General features: G+C 35.2%; 2 protein-coding genes across 2 annotated transcripts in view; one reads left to right on the top strand and one right to left on the bottom strand.

The window, feature by feature from the left end:
* The first annotated feature begins 917 nt into the window (after nucleotides 1-917).
* On the top strand, nucleotides 918-3,494 carry LOC140149136 (uncharacterized). Its single transcript, XM_072171319.1, has one exon. The coding sequence runs from the start codon at nucleotides 1,263-1,265 to the stop codon at nucleotides 3,216-3,218; it is 1,956 nt and encodes a 651-aa protein (XP_072027420.1). The 5' UTR covers nucleotides 918-1,262; the 3' UTR covers nucleotides 3,219-3,494.
* A 2,781-nt stretch (nucleotides 3,495-6,275) lies between these two features.
* Nucleotides 6,276-24,983, bottom strand: part of LOC140149314 (laminin subunit beta-1-like) — a 92,657-nt gene continuing 73,949 nt past the window's right edge. The window contains 11 exon segments of the mRNA XM_072171580.1: nucleotides 6,276-12,695; nucleotides 16,695-16,831; nucleotides 19,231-19,387; nucleotides 19,733-19,909; nucleotides 20,738-20,879; nucleotides 21,285-21,405; nucleotides 22,225-22,296; nucleotides 22,299-22,455; nucleotides 23,127-23,303; nucleotides 24,028-24,263; nucleotides 24,650-24,834. Coding sequence (XP_072027681.1) covers nucleotides 12,693-12,695; nucleotides 16,695-16,831; nucleotides 19,231-19,387; nucleotides 19,733-19,909; nucleotides 20,738-20,879; nucleotides 21,285-21,405; nucleotides 22,225-22,296; nucleotides 22,299-22,455; nucleotides 23,127-23,303; nucleotides 24,028-24,263; nucleotides 24,650-24,834 — 1,564 coding nt within the window. The 3' untranslated portion in view covers nucleotides 6,276-12,692.

The raw sequence follows: 24,983 nt of genomic DNA, 5'->3' as shown, positions 1-24,983 counted from the left end.
AACAGTCATACAAACTCGAATTTTTGAAGTCTAGATCAGTCTATACTTTTAAGAGTGTATCTCCACCATTCCATATCTTACCCTCCCATATTCACAATCCGGTGTTCGGTGGCAAATATTTTTAAATCGGTTTTCAAAATGAAACCCATGACACAAGAAGGGCAATGTTTCTTTCGACCACGATTCTAATATGCATCAGTTTCTTTCTCAGTGCCCGAGGGAACCCTATATGAATTGAATTCATGGCAGCTGACGTTTTGCCCGAGAGGGGTGTGCCTTGGGTGGGTTTGATACAGTCCCCCAAGAAACGAGTCACTAAGACAAAATGATGACCCAGTTTTGAGCATTGGGGACCGCAAATTGTTTGGTTAATATCACGGGTTTCCCGAGTTACGCAAACAAGTTTCCAACAACAATGGCAATCATACCGTAAATCTGTAAAATAAAATAAACGAATATTACGAGAAAAAGGACGATGACAGATATCAGCTCACGTCGGAAATGCTTGTCATGCGCCAATCTTGGCGCAGTACTTGAACTTCTGACACAACTGTCCGTGTGTACTGTACACTTGACTTTGATGTGTTCTTCATTTTCTTGTCTTTTGGTGCATCAGCAGGACCACTATGTCCTCCATTTCATCTCTCTCGTTACCCCCGTCTTTTCCCCACCTCTGTGGCCCCTCACTGTCCTCCAGTAAAACATGTAAAACGTCTTATCTCGACCATCCAGAAAAAAAACCCAGCACAACCAACTGCATCAGCATAGGCCTGTATAATTTTGAGAAATAGCACACAGTCGCCCGATTTTCGGAAAAGGCCGTCTATCGTTTCCTAAATTTGTGACGCGATTCCAATGAATGTCAAAATTTCCCTGTTTGAAAGAAAAATCTGGGTAAATATCACACCACGTCACCTTGACAACATGCCCACATTAAATTGATAATGAAAGGATCTATCACTGACAATCGTCACGTTGAATGTTGCTAACAATAATCATTATTGCCAGAACTCAACAGCATGACATACACCAGATCATAGTCCTCTGTTGAGACTTGCGTGTTTATAATAACTTCCTCTTCAATTTCCATGATATTTGTAAGATAATCAAATTCTGATCCATTAATCAGGTGCTTGTCTTCAGTAGTAGACAAATCGACGAGTTCTTTATTCTCATCATTCTTATCTTGTCCTCGAAAGTTACGGCTTGTCCGGGATCGCTTGGCCACGTTATCGTTCTTTCCCTAATTAACTTCACCAGAAATGGAGAAAAATATCTATATAAAAGTAGTTGCGTGTGCTACATTTCTTCTGAATTTGACCTGTCTTCATTGTCAAGAATCTTGGAGTTCGTTACCATCGATAGATTTTGATGCATACAATTACGAAGGTTATGGCTTTGGTGATTTATCCTGCTCGTCCTGTATCTGTATTCCGTCTATTGATATGAGAGAAATGGACATATTCTGCTTTGTGATTGATATTCCACATTGGTTTACGGATGACACCACAGTGTTTCATCTTCCAGGCCAATTTAAGTATCTGTCATTGTTTGAAACAAGGACAAATGTCGCAGTGGATCTTCCACCGTACGCTTTCCGACGTTTTAAAAACGACAGCTTGGACAAAGTACACTTTCATGGCGTGTCATTTGGAATCACAGATGAACGAGCTTTTCGTGAATTCCCGTTGAAATATTTATTGATAGACTCGATAACTATGATGCAAGGTGGGAACAGTTTCACGTCATTATTTACAGCCATAAATGCTTTGAAGCGAACTTTGATGGAGTTACACATTGTAGATATCCACACATTGAATGAGCTTACGCAGACTGTCGACTTGCCACCTATTGAAGATTTCACTGCTTTAACCACCTTGGTATTAGATAGGGTACCATTGAAAACAATAAAAGAAAATACATTCAACAACTTGCCATCATTAAAGCATTTATCATTAACTGGGTGTCCATTAGTATCTGTATCTTCAGATGCGTTTGTCAATGTTCCTGAATTGACTGTCCTGCAGATAGCGTCGAGTCAACTCACTCAACTACCTAGCTTTTTGTACAAGAAACACCTCGCAAACTTAGAGGTGTTGTCTCTTAAAGATTCTTTTATTGGCGACGTGGAAAACTTCGAATTTCTTGAAACATTCTCGACAAGTGGCATTCGTTTTCTTGACCTTCGTAAGAATGGTATCAAGGAAATTAGCCCGTATGCTGTGGCTAATCTAAATTCATCGTTGACGCGGAATTTAGAAGCGCTCTATTTATGGGACAACGAATTCCATTGCGACTGTGATCTTCTGCCATTTGTACAGTGGTTACAATCTGTCAATGTCAGGATAGACGTTAAATTCGAATCAAGTCTAACCAAGATTGAGGAAATATTTGCTCGAGATCCACATTGCATACCGGGGAAACTTTGTACAGATATCCACAAGGAAAGTCGTCTCCAAAACAGCATTCCACATTGCGCAAGTCCGCAAGATCAGGACGGAGTTTCCTTACTGTCAATGAAACAAATGAGCTGTAAACAAAATAAACCTCGGTTCAGTCAATTATCACATATGCAAAACAATGGTTTCAACTCTTTCCAGTTTCGTGCGGTTGTTATACTCAGTCTTGCTGCATTCTTGGTGTTCTCAATACTTCTTGCAATAATGGTCAAACCCGTCAAGTCTTGGAAACGTTTTGTCACTATTTTCAGAGGAAATTCATTTCAATTGGATGCGTACGTTTTCCATCATAACGTCAAATTCGTCACCGAGAAGCTCATCCCTCGTTTGGAGGAGCAACCAAAGAATTTGAAATTTACTGTGAAGATTTGTGATTTGCAAATAGGGACAGATTTAGCCAAATCAGATATGTTTCGGACAAGTCGCGTGGCGCTTTTCTTGATTGACAGTGAATTTGTGAATAGTGATAGATGTATGCTGCAGCTCAATGTTGCTTGCTCTCATCTTCTGGATGCTAATCGACAAGAAAATCAGAAACAAAATGGAATCATTCTTCTCTTTCTGGACAGTACTTCTCTAGCTGTTAAGCCGGAAACGCTCACGTGCCTTGGAAGTAAGCTTGAATGTCTTTCTTGGAATGAAGATATTGACGACGACAGTGTTGAGGAAGAGCGAAAATGCCGACAGTTTGAAGCGTTGTTGCATAAGATGACTGGTTCATATCAGAAAACCAAGGAAATCCATCATGTGCAAGTATAGCGTTTTAAACCAAATAGGATTTATTAATTCGGACCAAGTTTTTTTTTCTCTAGCTGTTAAGCCGGAAACGCTCACGTGTCTTGGAAGTAACCTTGAATGTCTTTCTTGGAATGAAGATATTGACGACGACAGTGTTGAGGAAGAGCGAAAATGGCGACAGTTTGAAGCGTTGTTGCATAAGATGACTGGTTCATATCAGAAAACCAAGGAAATCTATCATGTTCAAGTATAGCGTTTTAAACCAAATAGGATTTATTAATTGGGACCATGGTTTTTTTTTAGGCAGAAGGGTTAAACTAACTCGTTATTTGCAAGTCACGTCAATGAGGCAATGACGAAGAGCAACAACTGACATTTTTTAGATGAATGAATGTTTGATTTTTCTGCTGACAGGTTTGCGTGCGTCCAAATATCTATTATAATTAACCTCCTTGGCGAGGTCTGATAGCACAGGGAGAGCATTCCACATGTGGGCTATACTCAGCTGTAGATGGCACAAAAGATCTTCTGATGGCTTACAATGTTTCATCATAGCATCTCGATTCTGCAAGATCGATTAATTGCTGAAACACTGCAGAACACCTACGATGTATGAAACTTAAAATAAGTTAAATTAAATAAGAACGTTTTAGAACTGATGTTGCCGTTTTAGAGCTGATTTTGCCTAGGTTTCGAAATGTTAATGTTATAAAACTACCAATTTGGTAACATTTTAAGTTCACAGCATTTGAGTGTAGGCCTCCTTGTCATGCTTATTGCAACGTGACATGATTATAAAGCTAAACATTCGTGAAGTGTGTGATTTACTTCCAACTCCCCATTGATCGAAACATTTAGGCCTATACATTGCCTGATTTGTTATGTGCAGTATTCTTTTTGAAAAACGAAAACTCAACAACCAAATAAAATACATTATTATGTTTTAAGGGTTATTAGGAGTTAATAATGATAATATTGGATGGCTTATTTCGCATGATACCATAACATATCGGATTCGTCATACAAATATCGAACTCGCCGTTGGCTCGTCCGATATTTTTATGACTCATCCGATATGTTATGGTATCATGCTCAGCCATCCAATATTATATCATACTTGGTACTTACCATGTGAAGGTTTAATTTTTTTAATGCACATTAAAGATCCTTCTTCTGCCGAGGGGTTCAAATAAAGGTCTTTCACTTATTAGCCATGCAACATTGGCCTTGACAACGTAAGGAAACATGGCTTCAGGAAGTCATTTAGCAATTAGGTGCATTTAGTGTAAACCCTGGATATTACAGATGTGACACATGATAAGGCATCATAGAAAAAAACCCAAAAAAACCCAAAAAAAACCGTTTGGGTTTCACAGGATAGTAAGTGTCATGTTTGAAACAAAACAGAAGCCAACATTTGGAATATACCGTAAAACCTCGTCTACAACAAGTATATAGAGTGCTTCTGATGAAAGCTAAATTAAACCAGGTGCCATTATGGAGTTTGAGCAAATAAATTACAGATCCAAGCATTTACAAACAAGTATTATTTTAGGACCAATCTATTGTATTGCCATATTTACGCACGTATCGTATTAATTTAGCTTTCATATTCACATTTTTTAACTAAACTTTATCATGATCTATGCTCTTCACTTATTCAAAATAATCTCATTTTAGCCTGTTCAGATTTGAAAGTCACAGGATATTTTTTAATTTCTCTGTATCATATTAGCATAAATTTGTCTCAAATATGATGATGTAGGCAACTGAGATATTACACATGCCAACTTATTTGCGGACCTCTTGACAAAACCTTTTATGATTATCTTCTTAAGGGAACTGGAATGAACGTTTTGAGTGTTTTGACAGCATTTTTTGTGGGACATGAGAGTACATCAGAGCTATCAAATTGCATTCTGAATACGAAGAATGTCTTTCTGATATCAAATAATTTTCATTTTATGAAATTCACGATATAATACAAATTTTATGACAAATTATTAAACTTTGATATTTTTCACGTTTTGGAGATATTGAAGTCCTTTGATAAATTTAATGATATAGTCTTTAAGTTTATGTAGCTGGGAGGAAAAGCCGACGATCAATTGAAAATTTTGACCTTTCATATTGAAGATATGGATTTTTTCCCCAAAAGACCTAATTTTTTTTGGTGTTTTGGGAAAAATCCATATCTTCAATACGAAAGGTCAAAATTTTCAATTGATCGTCGGCTTTTCATCCCACCTACAAACACTTTAGGTAGAAATCATCAGATTTATAAAGTTTACTTCGAGTACTGTTAAATATCAAAAATATCCATTTTTAATGATTTGCCATAAAATGTGTATTACATTGTGAATTTCAAAAAATCTAAATTGTTTGATATCAGAAGGCCATTCTTCGTATTCAGAATGCATTTCGATATGTCTGATGTGCTCTAATGTCCCACAATAAATACTGTCCAAACGTTCATACCCCTTCCCTTAATTGAAGGATTTTGAAATTGCAAAGTGCACCTTATAGACAACTGACCAGGAAGCATGCAGAGTGTCGTGATAGATACTTTACTGCAGTGAAATATACCCTGCAAAGTTGTATCTCAAGGTGTTTATTAAAGTTACTAACCAAAATGAACTGCTCCTGAAATGAATAATACTTTGAAACAGGCTGGGTAATTATGTATTAAAGAGTTTTTTAATTTGTTAAAACCAATTAAGAAACTTTTTTCTTGCTGACAGTTTCGTTGGTGACCCACTGACCTTTTCAAAGCTTACTGTTATGATCCAACAGCTGATGACTAGTTGAAGTAACTTCTGCAATTCAAGTCATGTTCATGATCCACTGTTGGAGACTGCAAGTAAGACTAATATCACTACCGGAAGTGACAAAACTCCCTGCCAGTCATCAGCTGGATCATCACAATAACAGGCAGGTTTGAAAAAGTCAATGGTTCACTGACGAAACTGTCAGCAAGAAAATAGTAAGTTTCTTCAATTGGTTTTGACAAATTAAAAAAACATAAGGCTTAAAAAATCTGTCATGTCAGACAAAAATAAAACAATTCAGCAGTCCAACTTAAAGTACAAAAACTGTTAGGTGGTATATTTATTGCAAGTTTTCTTCATAATCTCACACAGTTAACCATGTCAAACCTTGTCTAACAGTTAGTTTGGATAACTTAATTATTATTAAAAAATAGCTAACTTAAACAAGACTTATTATTACAAAATGGAAGCCATTTGTGTGATAAATTTACACGATTCAAACGGTAATAAAATAAGCTTTGGGTTACTTTCTTGTACAAAATAAGCATGCTCAATTAGGACAATATTTGCAAGCATAGTGTAGACTTATACATCAAAGGATGCTTGTCAATCATGATACTAAACTAGTTAACACATGCCTGCTTATACAGTCCTACGTGAAACAAAGAATGCAGAAATGAACCAAACTGAACTCAACTGCCACAATAAAAGAATAAAATCTTAACAACTGGTTCAAACCACTAAAATTTGAGACAAAAATAGTTACTTACCATTAAAATGTATGTAATGTTCCTTGCAATATATGTGTGAATATGTAAATAAACTAACAAAAACTATGTTTGTGTTGAATAATGAATAATTTACGAATGACATTACTATAATGTCAAGAGGTGCTTTTTGAATTTTTGTTTGAAATGTGGTTAAGAGTCATAATGTGTAAATATCTTGCTTTTGCAGCATACACTGTATTCTAGAGCACCATAGTGGACTTGATTATCTCAACAGAAGGTTACATAAAGTGTATGGATTATCAATTTTAAAACCAAATGATTTCTACAAAATAAATAGACAATCTATCATAAATGATATAAAATGATGATAGAAAAGTTTCCCCAGTGAAAGTTGGATCTAGTCTATGTTTTGCATAATTTATAAAATGGTTAAATCTGTGTTTTCTTGAAACAATTGGTTTCTTACTTGAAAATGAAGTGGAACACATTGGATATCAAATAATTTGATTAAATTAAGATGCCTATCTAATTTAAAAGCTGACTTCAAGATAATTAAGACTTGCTATTATGAAATAAATTGTATTAATTATGTAAGTTGATATAGTTATCACACAATAACTAAGGAGGCATATTAGTGATGAGAGTGCTTAACCCTTCAATTGGCCAGTTCATTTCTATAATAATATGGAGCATGCATGTATGGTTCCACTTCAGCAGCTGTCCTCGAGAGTCAACCTCCAGTCAGTCCATCACAGGAACTAAGCACTATCAGCAGTAGCCTCATAAGCCATAATATGCTATCAGAAAGGAGTCATTTCATATATTGATAACGAGACAACTTGAATGGTTTCATCTGACCTCATGGGGTCATCTAGCCCAATAAATCTTGATCATCATCTTCAAGTTATCTTCACAAGATCAAATAAATCCTTTCTGACTGCACTTGACAAGGCTTTGCACATAAATAAATGAAAAACTACAACTTCCATAAAAAGACCCCTAATGTCATAATTTGTACAAGGATCCAACTTTACATACAAAAAGAAAAATCAAACTATTACAAAGACATCTACAAAATAAATGATAAAAGTGAGAAAAAAATGCACATACATTTACATGATGATTACCCCTACCTCTGTAAGGCAGCGGTAGCAGGTGTAGTACTGGGTGATTCCAGTTCAAATCCATACACCCTATGGAGGATGTGACCTTAATCCCCCACACAGGAAGTGTCATTTTCAAATAGGGTTGCCTGAATGGGTGACTCGATTTGATGTCTACACCCCCTGGTGAGAGATTAAGGTCATGTCTTTCATAAGGGGTGTATGGATTTCAACTGGAATAACCAATTATCATTTTGTTCTTGTCATTATCACAACTACAAAAACAAAATTGTTGAATACTACAGAAAGAATAGTTATGAGCACCAAAATACCATGAAAGTTGATTTTTTAAAAATTGTTCCAAACAATAAGTTTATTGTAAGAAAAAATGATAACTAAATATGATACAAAAACTACTGTGCACTCTGACTAATAAAAGCATTTCTTTGGTTGCTATTATGTGATTAACACACTAATGGAAAATGGTTGCAATCATAAAGTCACGGGTGCTACACTCCTATCATTGTTTGAACAAACAATGAAAGTGCTTTTGATTTTAGATAGCTTTCAAATGCAACAAATTGGCAGAAATTGGCAATTTCCTTATTAAAGAAAAGCTCAAAATCAGCATACGATGGCGCTGCCCAATTGCTGAACAAGGTCTACGTGTTACCTGAAGACAGTATAGTATAATGCAACAGTGTCATGCAGTTGATACATGACTTCACAGTTGCTCTCACCACCATTTTCCACCATTGTATCAAATTCTGCAAGGAAGTATTGGTTTTATTTGATACTAGTTCTATGTCAAATCTGATTAGCAGTGACAAATAATTACATGTGATATACAAAAATATTCTAGACCTATGTCTTTTTTTCCCTTAGATTCGCTAGTAACTTAAAAATAATTCTCATCACTTGAAAAAAATACTGACACAAAATCCCAATTGTTACCAATGAATAACTTAATCATAAGCATATCCATAATAAAATAGCTGTCATTCTAACAATGCCATATACAAAGCTTTTTTTTTACTATATCAAAAGCAAATCAACGTTGAATTTTGAATAGAATGTCGCAGGATGAGCACTGTAAAAAATAATGATTCTACACTGGTTATCACAGAACTTCAGCACATTTTGGCCATTGTAACATGCGCTCTGCATAAAGTTGGGTTGTGATTGAATTGTGGCGATCCATCAGCCAATTTGCTGAACAACATTACCCAGTTCTTCTTACTCAATAAGCATCATCAAGTGCCAAATTTCTTGGTAAACAGTGTAAAAATAGCTGTCCTTAACAATTACATCATAAATATAGAGAAAATATATGTATAAAATACCAATGGTGCACTTTTTTTTTCAATCACAAAAACATTTGTTGTTAGTAGTCTTACATTGTTGCTACACAATATGTTTCTTACTGTACATTAAAACAAGGACATGTTTATCTTTCCCCTTTTTTGGAATTAAAAATCAACAACACTGAGTACACACTGATGTTAGGCATGGCTAATGCAGATGGAACAATGAATCAACTCATTTGGCCTAACTTAAATGTGTGCACTCAATGTTTTATGTATTAATATGGGAAGTTACTCTACACAGCACATCTATTAAATCATTAAATATGGGACTTGCATAAAGTGTCAACCCAAGTTTACAATTTTGCCAAAAAAGCACATTTTGACAACCTTAAATTTGGCACATATCTAAAAAAGTCCTTTGCACAAATATATAAAGTGCACCAACTAGCAACGTTTTGTTAATATAATCAATCTTTAAAAATATTTAATCTTACGCTTTTTGTTGTCTTTTTCTCTTTTTTTCAGGGGAGGGGAAGAATTGGGATTGGAGGGAAGGTTAAAAATAAACTACAAAAATGTACATGTGTTTTCACAATATTTATACATGGTGACCACCTGGGAAAGAAGAACACAAATAAAGTGAGTTTTCATCAGTTTCAATAAATACAAGAGAGGGGTGGATGGATCAGCACATGGCCTTTGTTAGCAGAAATAAAGCTGCATATTGGAGCAGAGTGATAATATAAAAATACTTCAACATGATTAGCTACCAGGATGATTAAAAACACACACACCAAATAAAGATGACATTGAAATTTTGGTTTCCCCAAGTATACCACACCTAACCTGTAGGCATATTTGTTTATCACCAAGTTTAAGCAATTAACGAGTACTGTTTTGTTCCATCCAGCATGAACTAGTTACATTCATTGTGGAAGTTATATTAAATAATTGTTATTAACAATAGAAAAGGCAGTGTATGAAAGCATTATAAACCCTCACCACACCACCTCAAAAATGCAAATTTAAAGCTTTTTTTTTCTCTTGAAGTAATGGCATGCAATCAAATCGCTGTTGCTGATGGCATGATAGTTGTCTGTACTTTGTAACAACAATGACAAGGAATAGTCAAGTTTGTGTCCAACTTATCACAGTCAAGGAAGGGAGACAGAATGGGGACAGATCGAGGGTTTAAATCATCCATCAACTATGACTGATTGATTGATAGTCATTTGCATAATGTTACAATATTGAGTCACTGTTTGGGTGGAGCTTATTGGGCAATTGCCACTCTCTCAAAATTTGCAATTCATTCATCCTTAATCAATTATAACATTATACAGCTGAAAACCCAAATGACATGGAATTTCATTTCCCCCATTGATATCTCAAATTCAACAAACTGTTTAAGCTGACTACTTTCATATTATTCACAGTAAGGTTGGTATGATATAAGAAATATTATGCTTTCCAACAAGAGAGGGCAGTAGTATAATTACCTTTCATCTGTTCAACTTAATATGAAATATTATATCACTCATACATAAATTCTACGCAGGTCATCATTGGTTTAATTAGCATTTTGATATTTTGACCATCAACCTCCGTCGTTTGATAGTTTGTACCACCTAAACAACACTTGGGTAATGAGGCTCAGTGCTTTGATCAGGCAGAGTATGCATGTCGTGTACATACAGGGAATAGACTGCTCCTTAGTGTGAATATTACCTCATGACTAGCTTATTAAATTGCGGGTAAATTTGATTAAATAAAAAGCCACAGCAGAACTTGGTATTGTTATATAATAGAAAAATATTCTTTAAGTTATATAGAATTTATGTATGAGTAATATAAAGCAAATATTAACTGCCTTAAATTCTGCAATGGTCAAATTATAATTACTTGGTAAAAGGTTTATTGTTCCTGAAAATCCATCTTTCACCTTGTGATTATATTTCGACCATAAAATTCATAGAAAATGATCAGACTTAAACAAGATCTCCTTTGAAGAGCACATTTCTGCACAACCATCATAAGTGTCATTACATATGTATCACAAACACAGAAAAGCATTACCTGCTTATGTGACCATGGATATTTCAATGCTCATTGATTTTAATTTGAACTTGCTCCTGCTGCCCTCTAGTGATGAGGTAACTGCTATATACGTGTACATGCAACAATGTTCACCTCATCAGCCTTGCCAACTAGATAGGGGCTCATGTCATTGGTGGCAGTTAAAGCTGCCAATAAGCTGCTTGATAACAAAGTACACAATTAAAGTAATCCAGGAAATGATTTATTAAGCCGATTTACTATGATAATCCATGACAAACACATAGGCAGGTAAATGAACATTTCTCATGAAGATGACGCACCCATGTTGTACCAGGAACCAGGTACCAGGAACCCATATGAAATACCCCATTACATAAACACACAATTTCCTATTTTCCCAATACACAGAGAAATGTCTTTATATTGAATTACCAAGTATTACTGATGAATGAATCCATTATAACCACTGTCAAAGCCATGAGTCAATGCCCCATCATAAAATCTAGTGTTTCCACAATTTTTGACAAACAATGGAGATGTTTTTCACTTGATAGTTATGAAATAACTATCTCAGTTTACTAAGCTAAAAACATTTAGGTGAGTGTATCTATTTATGTTTCAAGCTACAGACTTAACAGTTGAAATATTAGGTTTCTCTCAGATAAGTTGTCATCATTATACATCTTGCTCACTACAGTGCTTGGTCCACGAATACTCAAATTCAAACAGTGAAATAACACAATTTCATTTGCAAAACTGATGTCTCTGGGTTATCCATATGACAGGCTTTAGTTTTATCCAATTCATGTTAAGTTAAATTAATGGAAATATTAATAGAAAGAAGATTAAATATTGTTCCAATTCAGCAAAATTCACACAGTTATTATTATAATAAGAAGGGGTAATTTTATGCCGCAGCAGAAACACTGGAGCTGACAGATTCAGATTGCGGAGGTTATGATTATTTATTATATATAAAAGGCCACAATGCTGTCAAGAATTTGAATATCCCAGTACCAATTTAATAAGCAAAGTGAAAACACTGATTATACTTGGGCATGCAAGAAACTCCAGGATTTTATACCAACTACCAGAGAAATACACACCAGTCTGTCACTGCATGGTAACAAGTGGTAGCTCCTCTAATGACAATGGAGCTACAGCTTTTTACCATACAGCAAACAATTTTTCCAAGAGACAAAAGCTTGCAGTAGCAGATGACCCACTACAGGTCACAATGTTTATTTCCTGTTATGGTAAAAGTAGATAATCTGCTGATACAATGTCAACAGATGCTATGTTTTACCATAACAAAAAGTGTTTAATGAAGCTTGCAGGAAACCCATTTGCAGAAGATGCATTTTTGCCAAGGCTGCCAGCTGAAAATCGCCAGGTGAGGTCGGCCCACTGGAGTGCTGTGGTGACCATGGTGATGGGTGGGGTTCAAAGGTCAAGAGGGCAAAGGTCGCATGCCCGTGGTGCTAAGTGTGACTATAATACCCCATGCAGTCCTTCTTGGTATATGAGGTCACTAAAAGAAAGGGGAAAGAAAAAGAAAAAATGCTAGGTCTAGTTCTAACTACTATTTACTAGGTTGTAGGTGTGTGTTGTGACTATAAATCTTGGATAACCTATGTATCTAAACAACTGAAACAGAGTGATTGACAAGGGTCAAAATTGGTAAAGGTGAAGGTGTCATCATTTTGTCAAGGATAGTAAATCAAATCATGCTATATCAACTCTTAATGTCTCATGCATGCTGATGATGTGGATCTTATCCACTAATCTGACAGGATAATCTTGCTATTCAGGGAAGCACAGCAAGATTACTTTGACCCTTGCCAATGTGACACAAGCTATGTAACTACTGTATACTATAAATATAATAAATGAAACAGGTCGGAAAATGATATTGTGTATGGATTGACTATGACTGCATGTGTAGAGGAGGAAGAGGTAGAAAATATTGAGTGGAACATCTAAAAGCATTGGAGAGTGTATGTTCATCAGCTGTCTATACGTCTAATGATACAGTGTAGAAGCAGTGGATATGTGATTTCTTGTATTCTTAGTTGTGTAGTGTTGATTGCTACCAGAGTTCCTCCGACAGTGTGTTTCATATCATAACCAAGTCTTAACATTTACAAAATGCATAGATGGAAGTTTACAATTACAGAAAGAATTATGACAATGTACAGAAAGATCAGTGGTCAATAACATATTGACCTTTTCAGTAAATCCCATAATTCCATGCGGTTAGACCCGAGATGTGACCATTTGATGTCACGTCGACGCGAACATTGTTTAGCAAACATCGTTACTGCGCATTCCAAGTCAGTGTGACGTCAAATGACGACATCTCCGGTCTAACTGAAAGGAATTATGGGATTTACCAAAAGGACAATTAAGACTAGAATGTAGTGACAGAGCTGATGTCCAGCTCGCATTAGTCCCTTGTTGTTCTTGACCACTAGCATGAGCAGTTAGTAAGATTGTGATAACAGTAGCACAGCACACAGTACAAGAACACTAAGTCAAATACAACATCTCTCATATTGCCCTCATACTAATGATTGGTAGATAATTATTTTATATTTCAAAGCTAAAATGTTGATGTTCAAAATTTAATTACCAACATCAGTTTCAAAAGCCCTATCATTTGACTCCACACTAATGTAGCCAATATTGTTTTAAACCTCTCATCATTTTGTACTGCTAAAAAGATATAAGCTAAACTTGAGTTAATTATGTTCCCTATTTTAAGCAATGGTCCGGTACAGTGCCACCTACCCCTTACCCAAACTAGAAGATCAAAACTTATCTTACAGCAGGGTTGTAATAAACAATTGTAAACCCTTCCTCATCCAATTCTATTGTCACCGGCCCATTGTTTAAATATATGTAACTTGATTATCTAGCACTGTAATGAATTGCATCAGACAAGACTCATGTCTAGTCATCATTTTCTACCTACTCATAAAACTTAGTGCCTTTTAAAATCAAAATCTGTAGAAGATCATTCTCACTTGTTTGTACGTTTGTCACATTTTTGGCACAGACTTGACATTTCAGTTCAAATTCAGTACTGATACTTCATCTAGTACAGCTGCTAAGCTGAATCATTGTGCACTTTGTGATAAAAGCATGAGGGTGTCCACACATGAAGTACACGGTCCAAAGTTTATTTTTAGATGTGGCGGTATTTCAGATTTGACCCCTAGTGACTTTAGAGGTCACAAATGGTCACACTTCGATAAAAATTTGAAAATGCTCCAATCTTGTCGACAGATACACCAAATTTCACAAATGTATAGTTTGTGCCATCTACACCCTATTATTACAGAGTTATTCTACAAAAACTTCATTTGGGAGTAAAAATGACACATTTAGGTTGTACAGGGGTAAAAATTTCAACTTGCACCGATTTTGACAAAAATTGTGGCAAATTGTTTGTTGTAAAGAATGCATTTTAGATGATAAGTACTATACTGTTTCTTGAATCTTATGTCAAGACATACAATTTGCTACAAATTTTACCAAAATTGAAGAAGTTGAAATTTTTACTCCTGTACAACCAAAAATGTGCTATTTTACCCAAAACTATATATTACTGAAATCCTTGTGATCAGATGAATAATTTGGTGTATCTGTCGACAAGATTTGAGTATTTTCGAATTTGTACCCCTGTATGACATTTTGTGATCTCTGGCGGTGACTAGGGGTCAAATCCAAAATGCCTCCACATCTTAAAATAAACTTTGGACAATGTACTCCATGTGTGGAAACTTCCATGCTTTTATCAATAAGTGCACAACTGTACTAAATTTGGGAGTTTAGCAGCTAAACTGAAGAAGTTGAGGTACAACCAATTGGGGTATATCGCCAATCATACTTTTATCAACATACCAACAAGCATTGCATCCATCTTGAAAAATTAAGAAATTATTCTTATTTATTAGTTCTTTTACATCGCATATTATCTACACAAATTGTGTTAAATAGCACAAATAACAATAAGACACTAACACAAGTTTAAATCAAAATAGGCACAAAAATAAAAGTGAGCAGGCTGATCATTTTGACAAAAATATTATATACACATATACATTCTAACTGAAGTATGATTAATTTATAAGTATATACAAATAAATATTATTTTATAAATTCATACAATAACATGCTGATCTTGATGATAATGAAGATGATATTCATGATGCACTTCTGACAAAAAACTACTGCTCCCAATATCAATCAAAGTTTCAATAATCAAAGTCTTTTTTTGGTTCCCTGCTGTTTTAAGATCCCACAACCACATAGCAACCATTTAGGTATTGGTCAATAGTTCCATAATTTTTTATTTCAGCACTAGTGAAAATGGACACATTATTTTGTTATAAAGTATGCACTATGTGTAATAGTTTTGTCATAGAAAGAGTGCTGAAAAAAAAATTACACATTAAGAATAAAATTTATTAAGAGATTTGCTCTCTGCCGTTAATGGATCTGAAGTTTTTTTGGCTCAAACATTTAGCATGTCTACTGTCAGATTGCTCAATGATAACAACTGGGAGCAAAGTTTTATTGTTTCAAAATTCAAATTACTGTTAATGATGTTATCAACATGTGTCTTAATCAAAGGCACAAAGACATACAAATTAAGCACACCAATTTACGCTCAACACACCCTCAAATGATCAGCCCTAACTAAGAAAAACACACAAGAAAATCAATAATACAGCTGTGACTGAGTTGTACACAAAATTTGTTAGTGATTAAAACATACAACATGTAGTGATAAAGACTGGAGCAAATGCTTTTCAGTAAGTAAAGAACAATTTAGGACAAACAAGACTAGCAATATAATTAGTGAGTTATTATGATTCTGCCATTAAAGGTTTCCATTTAAGACATGTTGTCATGGACTGAACAATGATCATTATTCACCTTTTTGGTAAATCTCATAAGCCTTTGTTAAACCCAAAGATGTACGCATCGGTGTGACATATATAGGGTTCAGTCACAAAGGCTTATGGAATTTACACAAAAGGTGAATGAGACAAGCATGGTGAGTGCTATCTTAAATGGAAACCTTTCTTAGCACCTGTGTTTAAATTCATTGAAAGGAACCTTTGAAATTGAATATACAAGCTGTATCAAAATGATTGGTACTTATCAGTTTTGATGGTTATTGAAAAGCCTGCTTCCAAATGCAACATTGGATCCTCTTGAAATTACCACAATTTATTGTTATATGACTGTTAATGACATAAATCAACAAATTATGCGGATCCTATATTGTATTTTGATGTGGCAGTCAAGTCCATAATCACTGAAAACTGATGGGTACCAATCATTTTATACAGCCTGTATTAAAAGGTAATTTAATTTCTACTCCAACCTGACTCGACTCAAATCCACTTTTATAAGCCTCTTCAATGAAAGTACACAACGGTGCAACAAACAGCAAAAAATGTTAACATTAAATTATGAAACATGTAAAAGAAATAGAAAAATATTATTTGGGCTCCACCTCTTTACACTTCCGATAATACTCTGCTTTTGTTTGAATCGATAGTAGTAGATCACCCATTTCTTTGTTGAGGGCTTCTATTTCATCTGACAGGTCGTTTAGCGTATTCTCGTTGATAACAAATTTGTCCTCCATACCTAATGATAAAGTGACATAGAATGATATATGCACATTGTTATTACAACCCATTTTCACATTTCAATTTGCTTGCAACAATTGCATCAGATTCTACTTTTCAGATAATTTTCAAGCAGGGTCCACTTCTTTACAATCTCGATAGTGTTTCGCCTTTCTTTGTATCGACAGTAGCAGTGTTTTCATCTCTTGGTTGAGGGCGTTTATCTCGTCCGACAGGTCATTTAGTGTGTTCTCGTTGGATACAAATTTCTCTTGCAAACCTAATGATAAAGTAACATAGAATGACAGTCAGATCATGGTTCAATATTCCTATATACCACAATATTGTCTTCAGCATATTAACACCTATAGGTCTTCCTCTCCAAAGTTCTTGGTGCAACATTATAACAACAAAATAGTTCTTACCCGTTTGACGAAACTTTAAAAACACATATAGAGTGTGATCGGAAATTAGGTAACATTTGGCCAAAAATTAAAATTGTTATAAATTTGTGCATTTTGTGCATAATAATTATCTCAAAACACCATATTTTACTAATCCAAAAGAAAAAGTAAAATTTTGCTGTACGTTCTGCGTAAACGGGGTCCGTAAAGTTTGGTCAACAAAATTACACTGTGAGGGACGGACATCACAGTACAAATTTAAAAATAAAGCTTTAAATAACAAGAAGAGTTCCTGTAGCTTATTTTGTTTTGCAAATTAACAACAATACATTTACTATCAATAATACTAATTTAGATGAATAAAAAATGTGTCCCTGGTAAGGAAGGGGGTCGTTGAAGTTGATATTATCAAATTTTGTCCGTCCCTCACAAAATTAATCGTAAAAAGTTTTTTCTTGTAAAAGTTCTTGAATAAATTACAATGACACATACCCCATCTATTGACATTGATGCCCAGGTATCCTGATATAAAGTTACAAAAATGAGAAACATTTCATTCCAGAGTTACATAACCTTAATTACAAAAGTGTGAGGGACGGACATGCTTTTTTACCAAATTGAATGAAAACCAGCATGTCCGTCCCTCACACCCAACTTGTCCGTCCCTCACAATCATTTGCTGATGGTATTTACACACACTAAAAATAATCAAAGCAATATTGTATTAGTTAAAATAATACTGTAAGAGGCCAAGGGACAGATTTTGAGGCAATTTGAAAAAATTCCATCAATTTCAAAATGGCGTCACATTTTGTCCGTCCCTCACACAGAAAATGTCCGTCCCTAACGTAAAGTTTATGTTCCGTTTAAAGAACCACTAGAAGTAAATTTCAGCAGTTTCTTGTATTGATATGGTAGAGACAACATTCAAATTACATATTATATGTTACAAGTGTAATTAAGACCAAAAGTTTCAATAGAAAAAAGAAAGATGTAACTATTGCCATGGTTTATCAAATCTATTGATTTCCGTCCCTCACAAGCCAAAATGCGACATTACGACAAAAGTACACGTAACACCTTGAATTCATTTGGCATAGATATTCACCTTATTAAGAGTCAAATATCCATTCAAGTTTAATTGAATGAAAATATTCCTTAACTTCTCAGTGCATCTATTTATCTATTGATTTCCGTCCCTCACGTGAGGGACGGATTCCGATCACACTCTATAATATTTTGAATTTGGTAGTATAAATAGTTCTTATTCCTTTTAAAAATAAAGTATGCCTTATAAATCCATAAACTCAATTTTTTATTCAAAATAAGTATGTATGATAAATCCAGAAACTTGAAAAAATATAGTAAGCATGATATTTCCACTCAGACTGTATAATAGCAATGCAGGTACTTACTTAGTTAACATTTCCTGATGTAACCTTAATCAATCAATGGCAATTGATAAATCAATCAATTAATCATTCATCAAATTGATATTCTTCTTCCAAAATTTCTTATAATGTCACATTCTAAGATACAATTAAACAGACTTTTGAAGATGCTCATCAGGAATGTTCATTATAATCCAAGACAGAATTAAAACTTTGCATCTGACATTACATATCAATCAAACTCGGACACGATTTGTTTATGACTTGTTATGATGATTGAATTTCTGAATACCATGGTAAAACATCATGCCCTATGGTAAATGTTACATCTTCAAACATCTGAAAAGTTAGGTCGTAGTAATGGGAAACTTTCTTTCCTGAAGGCACCATGTCAACAATTCCTAGAACAGTTGCTTTTTGCCTTGTAAAAGTACCGTAATTTTTCATAATTTTGTGAGATTCCTTTTCTTCAATGAAGGCACCAGATGAATCGGCCTTCCTTTTATACACTGCTAAACCAATCAAGGGTCATGGGAAACTATACCCCTAATGGCTTTTGTAATACTCAGTTAGATTATGGCTTCACATCTCCAGCCTGTCAACCTATCACTACTCATACATACCCTTCAACTCGTCTAATTTATTTTTGGCATCCTCTTCAAAGTCGATCACATCATCCCTGAGTTTCTCAGCCTTAGCACGGGCAGCTGATGCCTCTGCTGATCTGTTCATTAGTTGGTCAGATGTCTGGTTAAATTTCGCTAAGAGCTCTTCTGCAGCCTGAAATAATGATGAATTTATTACATAAACATTATTTGGTTTATAAAAACAAGTACATCAAATACCCCTTGGACCTTGATCCTAAATTATAAAAAATATATCTATATTTTTGGGTCATAACAGCCATTTCTAGTCCAACTTTTAATGAAATCAGGTAATACACTTATACTTCCGCATTCTAGACATTCATTCTTGGGATTCTCAACTCTTAAACCACCCAATCATTGTTCACCTGTTAACCTGATGACAGGCGGTCATGATCAAGTTAAAATAGCATACTTCATCATGGCCTAGCTAAACTATCACTTTATACATGAATTTAAAAGTTGACCCTGTGCACCATACCTGTTCAGCACCATCAGCCTCCTCTTCTGCCATATTTGCAAAGTCCCCTGCTTGTTTCACATTTTCTTTATTATCAGTAAACAATCTCTGTACATCATTCAGTTTGTCATCCATGCCATCAACCTTCTGCAGTGTTCCATTGGCTTTCTCCAAGGCAGCACTTGCTTCTGATTCAATCTATTGGTAAATTACAAAGCAACAAATTTAAATAAGTAGATAGATTTCTCGACAGGAATTCATAATAAGTTACAGTATTTCTATGAGTACACCCCATTGGTTATTGATGATGAAGTCATTGACACAAAGCTTGACCAATCATACAGGGACCAGCTGCACAGGGACTGTGATATCAGATGGCATATTTGTAGAAATACTTAGCAACAAAGTTAGTTGTCCATAAAGAGTTTTATTGCAGCTGTGAGACCTCACTTGGTTTCATAATTCAAGGTTGTAGTCATATGTGTTATTATGTCATGGAATAGCAGTAAACCAGTAAACAAAATAGGATTCTTTTTTGGCTAACAATGTATACAAATAGGCAAATTCCACAATTCACCCTAAATACGAAAGAAAATAGCTTTAACTCGTATATCAACTTTGGACTCCACATCAAAAAGTACTTAAATATGAGCAATCATAAAAGGTAGTGGTTTTCACCACTCCCTGTCCTATACTATGAAGTATATTGTTCTATATTGTCATATTGTCGAGTTATTGAATCACCCTTTTCACTAAGGCCTAAGAAAAATGGTTTGATTGGCGTAACATAAAAAAATATTAGGGAAGGTCAGTCGGCAATTTTTGTTGGTTTTTTATTTTTACACACATTTTAAGCTGTAAATTGCATAAATAATTTCAATTTAATATAAGGAAAAAAGTCTAGGGTCGGGCCTATTTTTAGGGTCGGTCGGGTTAAGCCAATCAAACAATTTTTTTAGGCCTAAGCCGACCCATTTAGTAGTTTATCACATTGGTTGGTGGATGGTGTGCCCCTTCATTACCTACCTGTACTAAGTCATCTTGTGTCTCTTCAATAGCCTCATTAGCTGCCTTGACTGCTTCATCAGCAGAGTCTTGAGCTGCTTCTGCCTCCTCCAATGCCTGAATCACATTTTCTGCTGAAGCCAACACTTCATCAGCAAACTCTCTGCAATGAAATAGTACATAATTCAAGCTTGACTCATGCAATGTTTACTGCTTTACATAATTGATCAAAATCAGCCTACTGGCCACCTGTGAGAAAAGCCCAATTTTAAGTCCCAAACATTAAATTTAACTTGTTCGAATTAGCCTACATGTACATATAAGGAGCAATTAACCATCCATTATCCCAAAAAGATGTCAATTATGTCCTTTAGAGCAGCAGTATAGTTATCAAATGAATATGTGAATATGACTATATAAACCAATTGTTTTCAACAATAATCTTACTATTATTAGAGAATATTTGGTTCAATTTTTGAGACCTCTTATTGTTTACATATGTTCTTAGCACAATACACTATGGCACAGAAATAATAAAGTAATAATAATTCTGTAATAAAGTATATACTTGGCTCTATCAGCTCTTTCTTTGAGTGCTAGTACAGCTTTTAGATCATCTGCTGTGTCATTCAAAATCTGGTCAATGTTCTCCAAGCTTGCTACAGTTTCCTCAATCTCTTTTGCCAGTTCTGAAAGAAAACATTTTTTTCTAAATTAGTACATTCTTCTTAATTATGTGTCTGAAGGAATTAAACAAGGGGGGGGGATGAATACTAACAGAAATCAAATATCTTGTAATGGGACAGTAACTCTTGGGATAGTAATGTACATGTAGTATTGTTTTTTCTACAGTGAGGTATGCATGTTACATTAAAAGAGCTAGGCAGTTTTATCTACATTAAAGCAGGTGCACCACACTTACAAAGCTAGGCAGGAAAGTGTCACAAAAAGTGGACCATTATGACACCCTAGTTGATAAAGAGAGCCTCTCTTCCTTATACAGAGAACGGTACTGCTAATTTCTTGCATTTACGGCCCTAGCTACTATGGGCTATTTGTGGGAAAGAGATAAGTAAGTGACCGCTTATAGGTTCGAATTTCAACCAGCCTAATCATGAAGCTCCTGGTTAAGGCACAGGTCTCGTAAACCTGAGGTCCTGGGTTCAATTCCCAGGCGGGATCACTTTTTCTACTTGTCTCCTTTATTATTTGCGACGGCGAAACTGGTAAAAAATCATGTTTATTTATATAATTCCCGTCGTCCATGCCACTGTTTTTCCGAATACTGCTAATGCTGTTTAAAGCATGGTTTGCAGGTTAGTGGTGAACGAGTGAAGAGGCATGATCAAATGTTTTTATCAAAAAATTAATACCTTTCAGCACTCTAGAATGGAAATATGTGGTAAACTTAGTCAAATACTGAGGAAAGTATGAAGTCTTTTATTTCAAAAGCATCCATGATTGTGCTTATTGCATGTAGCGAGTATCACAACACTCAGTTTCCTTACCTTGAATTTCCTCCTCTGATAGTGAAATTTCAATGGCCTTGGTAGCTGCTACAATTCTTTCAATATCACTTGACTAGCACTCTCCCCTGAGAGGAAATCAGTGATAGCATTGATCAAGTCAGTGAGATTGGTTTGGGCTCCTTCAGCTTCTAATTTGGCTTGCAGAGCAGCATCATAGGCCATCTGAGCTGCATCCAAGGCCTCACCGGTATCCTCTCGCACTCCTTGCATCTGTGGCACCAAGAAAGAAAAATCACTGGGTCAAATACTTGTGCATTGTTATGTCATGTTCAATTCTTTCATACTGAAATGTGATGCATGTGCGTGCATGCAGGCTTTTCATGTTCAATCCCAGCCTGCAACCATTCCTATATTGGACATCATTCGGAAAACTTGTATGATTCATAACCTTATGCAAGGCCTCTCTGCCTTATGATTATGTTAGACAAAAGAACTAACTTAATCACATTTGATTGTGTGTTCTAATGGAATTCACTTCATGAGCACATCAAATCCACCAAGGATGGTTTTAAAAAGGTACTTAAAACACACTTAATGTGTACTGCCTATACAAATAATTGGCTTTGTGTTTGTACATTAGGCCCCATATATTTAATTGTTTTAGTATTGTTTTCATCATTGTATATCCGGATGTTTTATAATTTTGTTTTTCTTTAATTACTTTTGTATTGCGCCTTGTTTTGATGGTGTGTGCAGGTTTTAAATCAAGTTAAGTGAAGTGAAGTGAAGTTAACCTGACAACAATCTGGAGAGATGATGTATGTCACATCCTGGTACTGAATGTGATGCAATCAAGGCAATCGAGTACTATGTTGAAAATTGAAATTTGATGTAGCCCACAAGGAAACTCATTTTGGTGGATTGCACACACGTCTACATACCTCAGTTAAGACACCATCAGCATCTGTTTCTTTTGTCTTGAGTAACTCATCAGCTTCTTTGGCTCTGTCAAGAGCTTGTTCAGCTATAGGTCTAGCTCCCATACATCCTAAACCACCACAGTAACCACATCCAGCTCCTCCACATGAACCACAGCTGTCTCCTGGTGCACCACACACCTGAACAAATCATAAACATAATAACATTATCCGTCTTAATGACTTCTATCAATTTTGAAATGCTAACACTTAAATATTTTAAAAATACATTATACTATAGCCAAAATAATAAATTCTCGATCATGAGAGCCCACTTGGGTACGCAGTTATTTGCGCCGAGCGTACTACGCAAAGACCTGCGCTTACGGCGCAAACACAGCTTTTGAGAATTGGCCAATCACAAGGTCGTTGCTAGGCAAGGTCAAGGTTCGGTCATGCGATCGTGTTATTCTATGAAAAGTACGCTGACGCAGAAGGTACATCCTCTCATGGTCGAGAATTTGTTATTTTGGCTATAATACAAATTCAATTCTATTTTAATAGTGGGGTTCTTAAGGATTAAAAGTTTAACATAACATTTTAAAAATAAGTATCAAGGCTTTCATGATGGGAATCCATAACAAGCAACAGAGTTCACTGTGAGATTGAAAAGGTTGTCCAGCTATCATCAAGTGCAACTCTGACTTCACCAGGATTGAGTATGTATTTTATACACAGACTGAGTTCCACTGAAGTCAATTATCATACAACACCATAAGATGATCTATTCTTAATTGATTCCATCGAAAATGGATAGAAATTAGAATCTGTCCCCTACACATTAGCATAACTGTGCATGTATAACTTTGTGAAAGTAGCTGCTTATCAGGTGCTATTATTTCTGTATAAAGGAAAGGACACCCACCTGCTCATTGAGTCCAGCCAATCTTGCTTCAAGTCCAGTCAGCTGATTATCAACATCTTCCAATCTTGTCTCATATTGCTGTTGCTCATTTGCAAGTTCACCTTCCTTTTGGGCAATAAGATCTTCTACTAGCTGCCTCACCTCAGCTGATTTGGCAATGGTGTCACCAGAGTCATCTACTCTGCCTTGAGCTACCTGAGATCGATTCTGGCTTTCCAAGATGCTCTTGAATGCACCTAGTAGATGAAAATACATATTGATGTTAAAAATACTTCTTGTTTCTTTCTCTGTAGATTTGCATGGTGAATTTCAGTTAGTTTTCTTTGTTTTGAAGCTAATTTTTACCAAATCTCTCTCTCTCTAAAGGAATCATAATTACTCTATTATTAATTTTATAGGAGATATTAAATGCAAGGAAAAAATGTTGGATTTAAGTAACAAGGATCTGGTGTTGAATATGTAAGGTAAAAAACAAAATCTCACTAAAAATATAATCTGCATGTCATCATATGTGAGAAAGTAAATTATTAATAGCATATCAAAATGGCCATTCATCCACACAAAACAATAACCTTACATTTATATGCAAGATTTACTTAACTTCAGCATTTTGTTTACTAACCTTCCACATTTGATGATTCAATATCAATACTCTGTGCTTTGAAGTTCTCTAAGTCTTCTTGCAAATCACGATGTTCACCTTCAAGGCTGTCTAACTCTCTGTTAGCACGGAATGTTCTCACCTGGGTCCTACCTAGGTCAGCATCAATGTCATCAAGTTGCTTGCTGTATTCATCTAGAAGAGCTCTGTTGGTGTAAATGCAATTCATTAATAGGTTTCAACTCTTCAGGTTGCATATTCTGACATTTTCCAAAAGCTGGATGACACAACATTTTCATGATACATGAAATAATAATGATAATGATAAATAATAGGGGCCTAATAACCATTTTTC

This window comes from Amphiura filiformis, chromosome 3 (assembly GCF_039555335.1).
Source record: "Amphiura filiformis chromosome 3, Afil_fr2py, whole genome shotgun sequence".
NCBI lineage: Eukaryota > Metazoa > Echinodermata > Ophiuroidea > Amphilepidida > Amphiuridae > Amphiura > Amphiura filiformis.
Note: the sequence above shows the minus strand (reverse complement) of the source record. Positions and strands in the feature narration are given on the sequence as shown.

Excerpts from the sequence above, each read along its gene's own strand:
- LOC140149136 (XM_072171319.1), top strand. The coding sequence starts at position 1,263 with ATGGAGAAAAATATCTATATAAAAGTAGTTGCGTGTGCTACATTTCTT.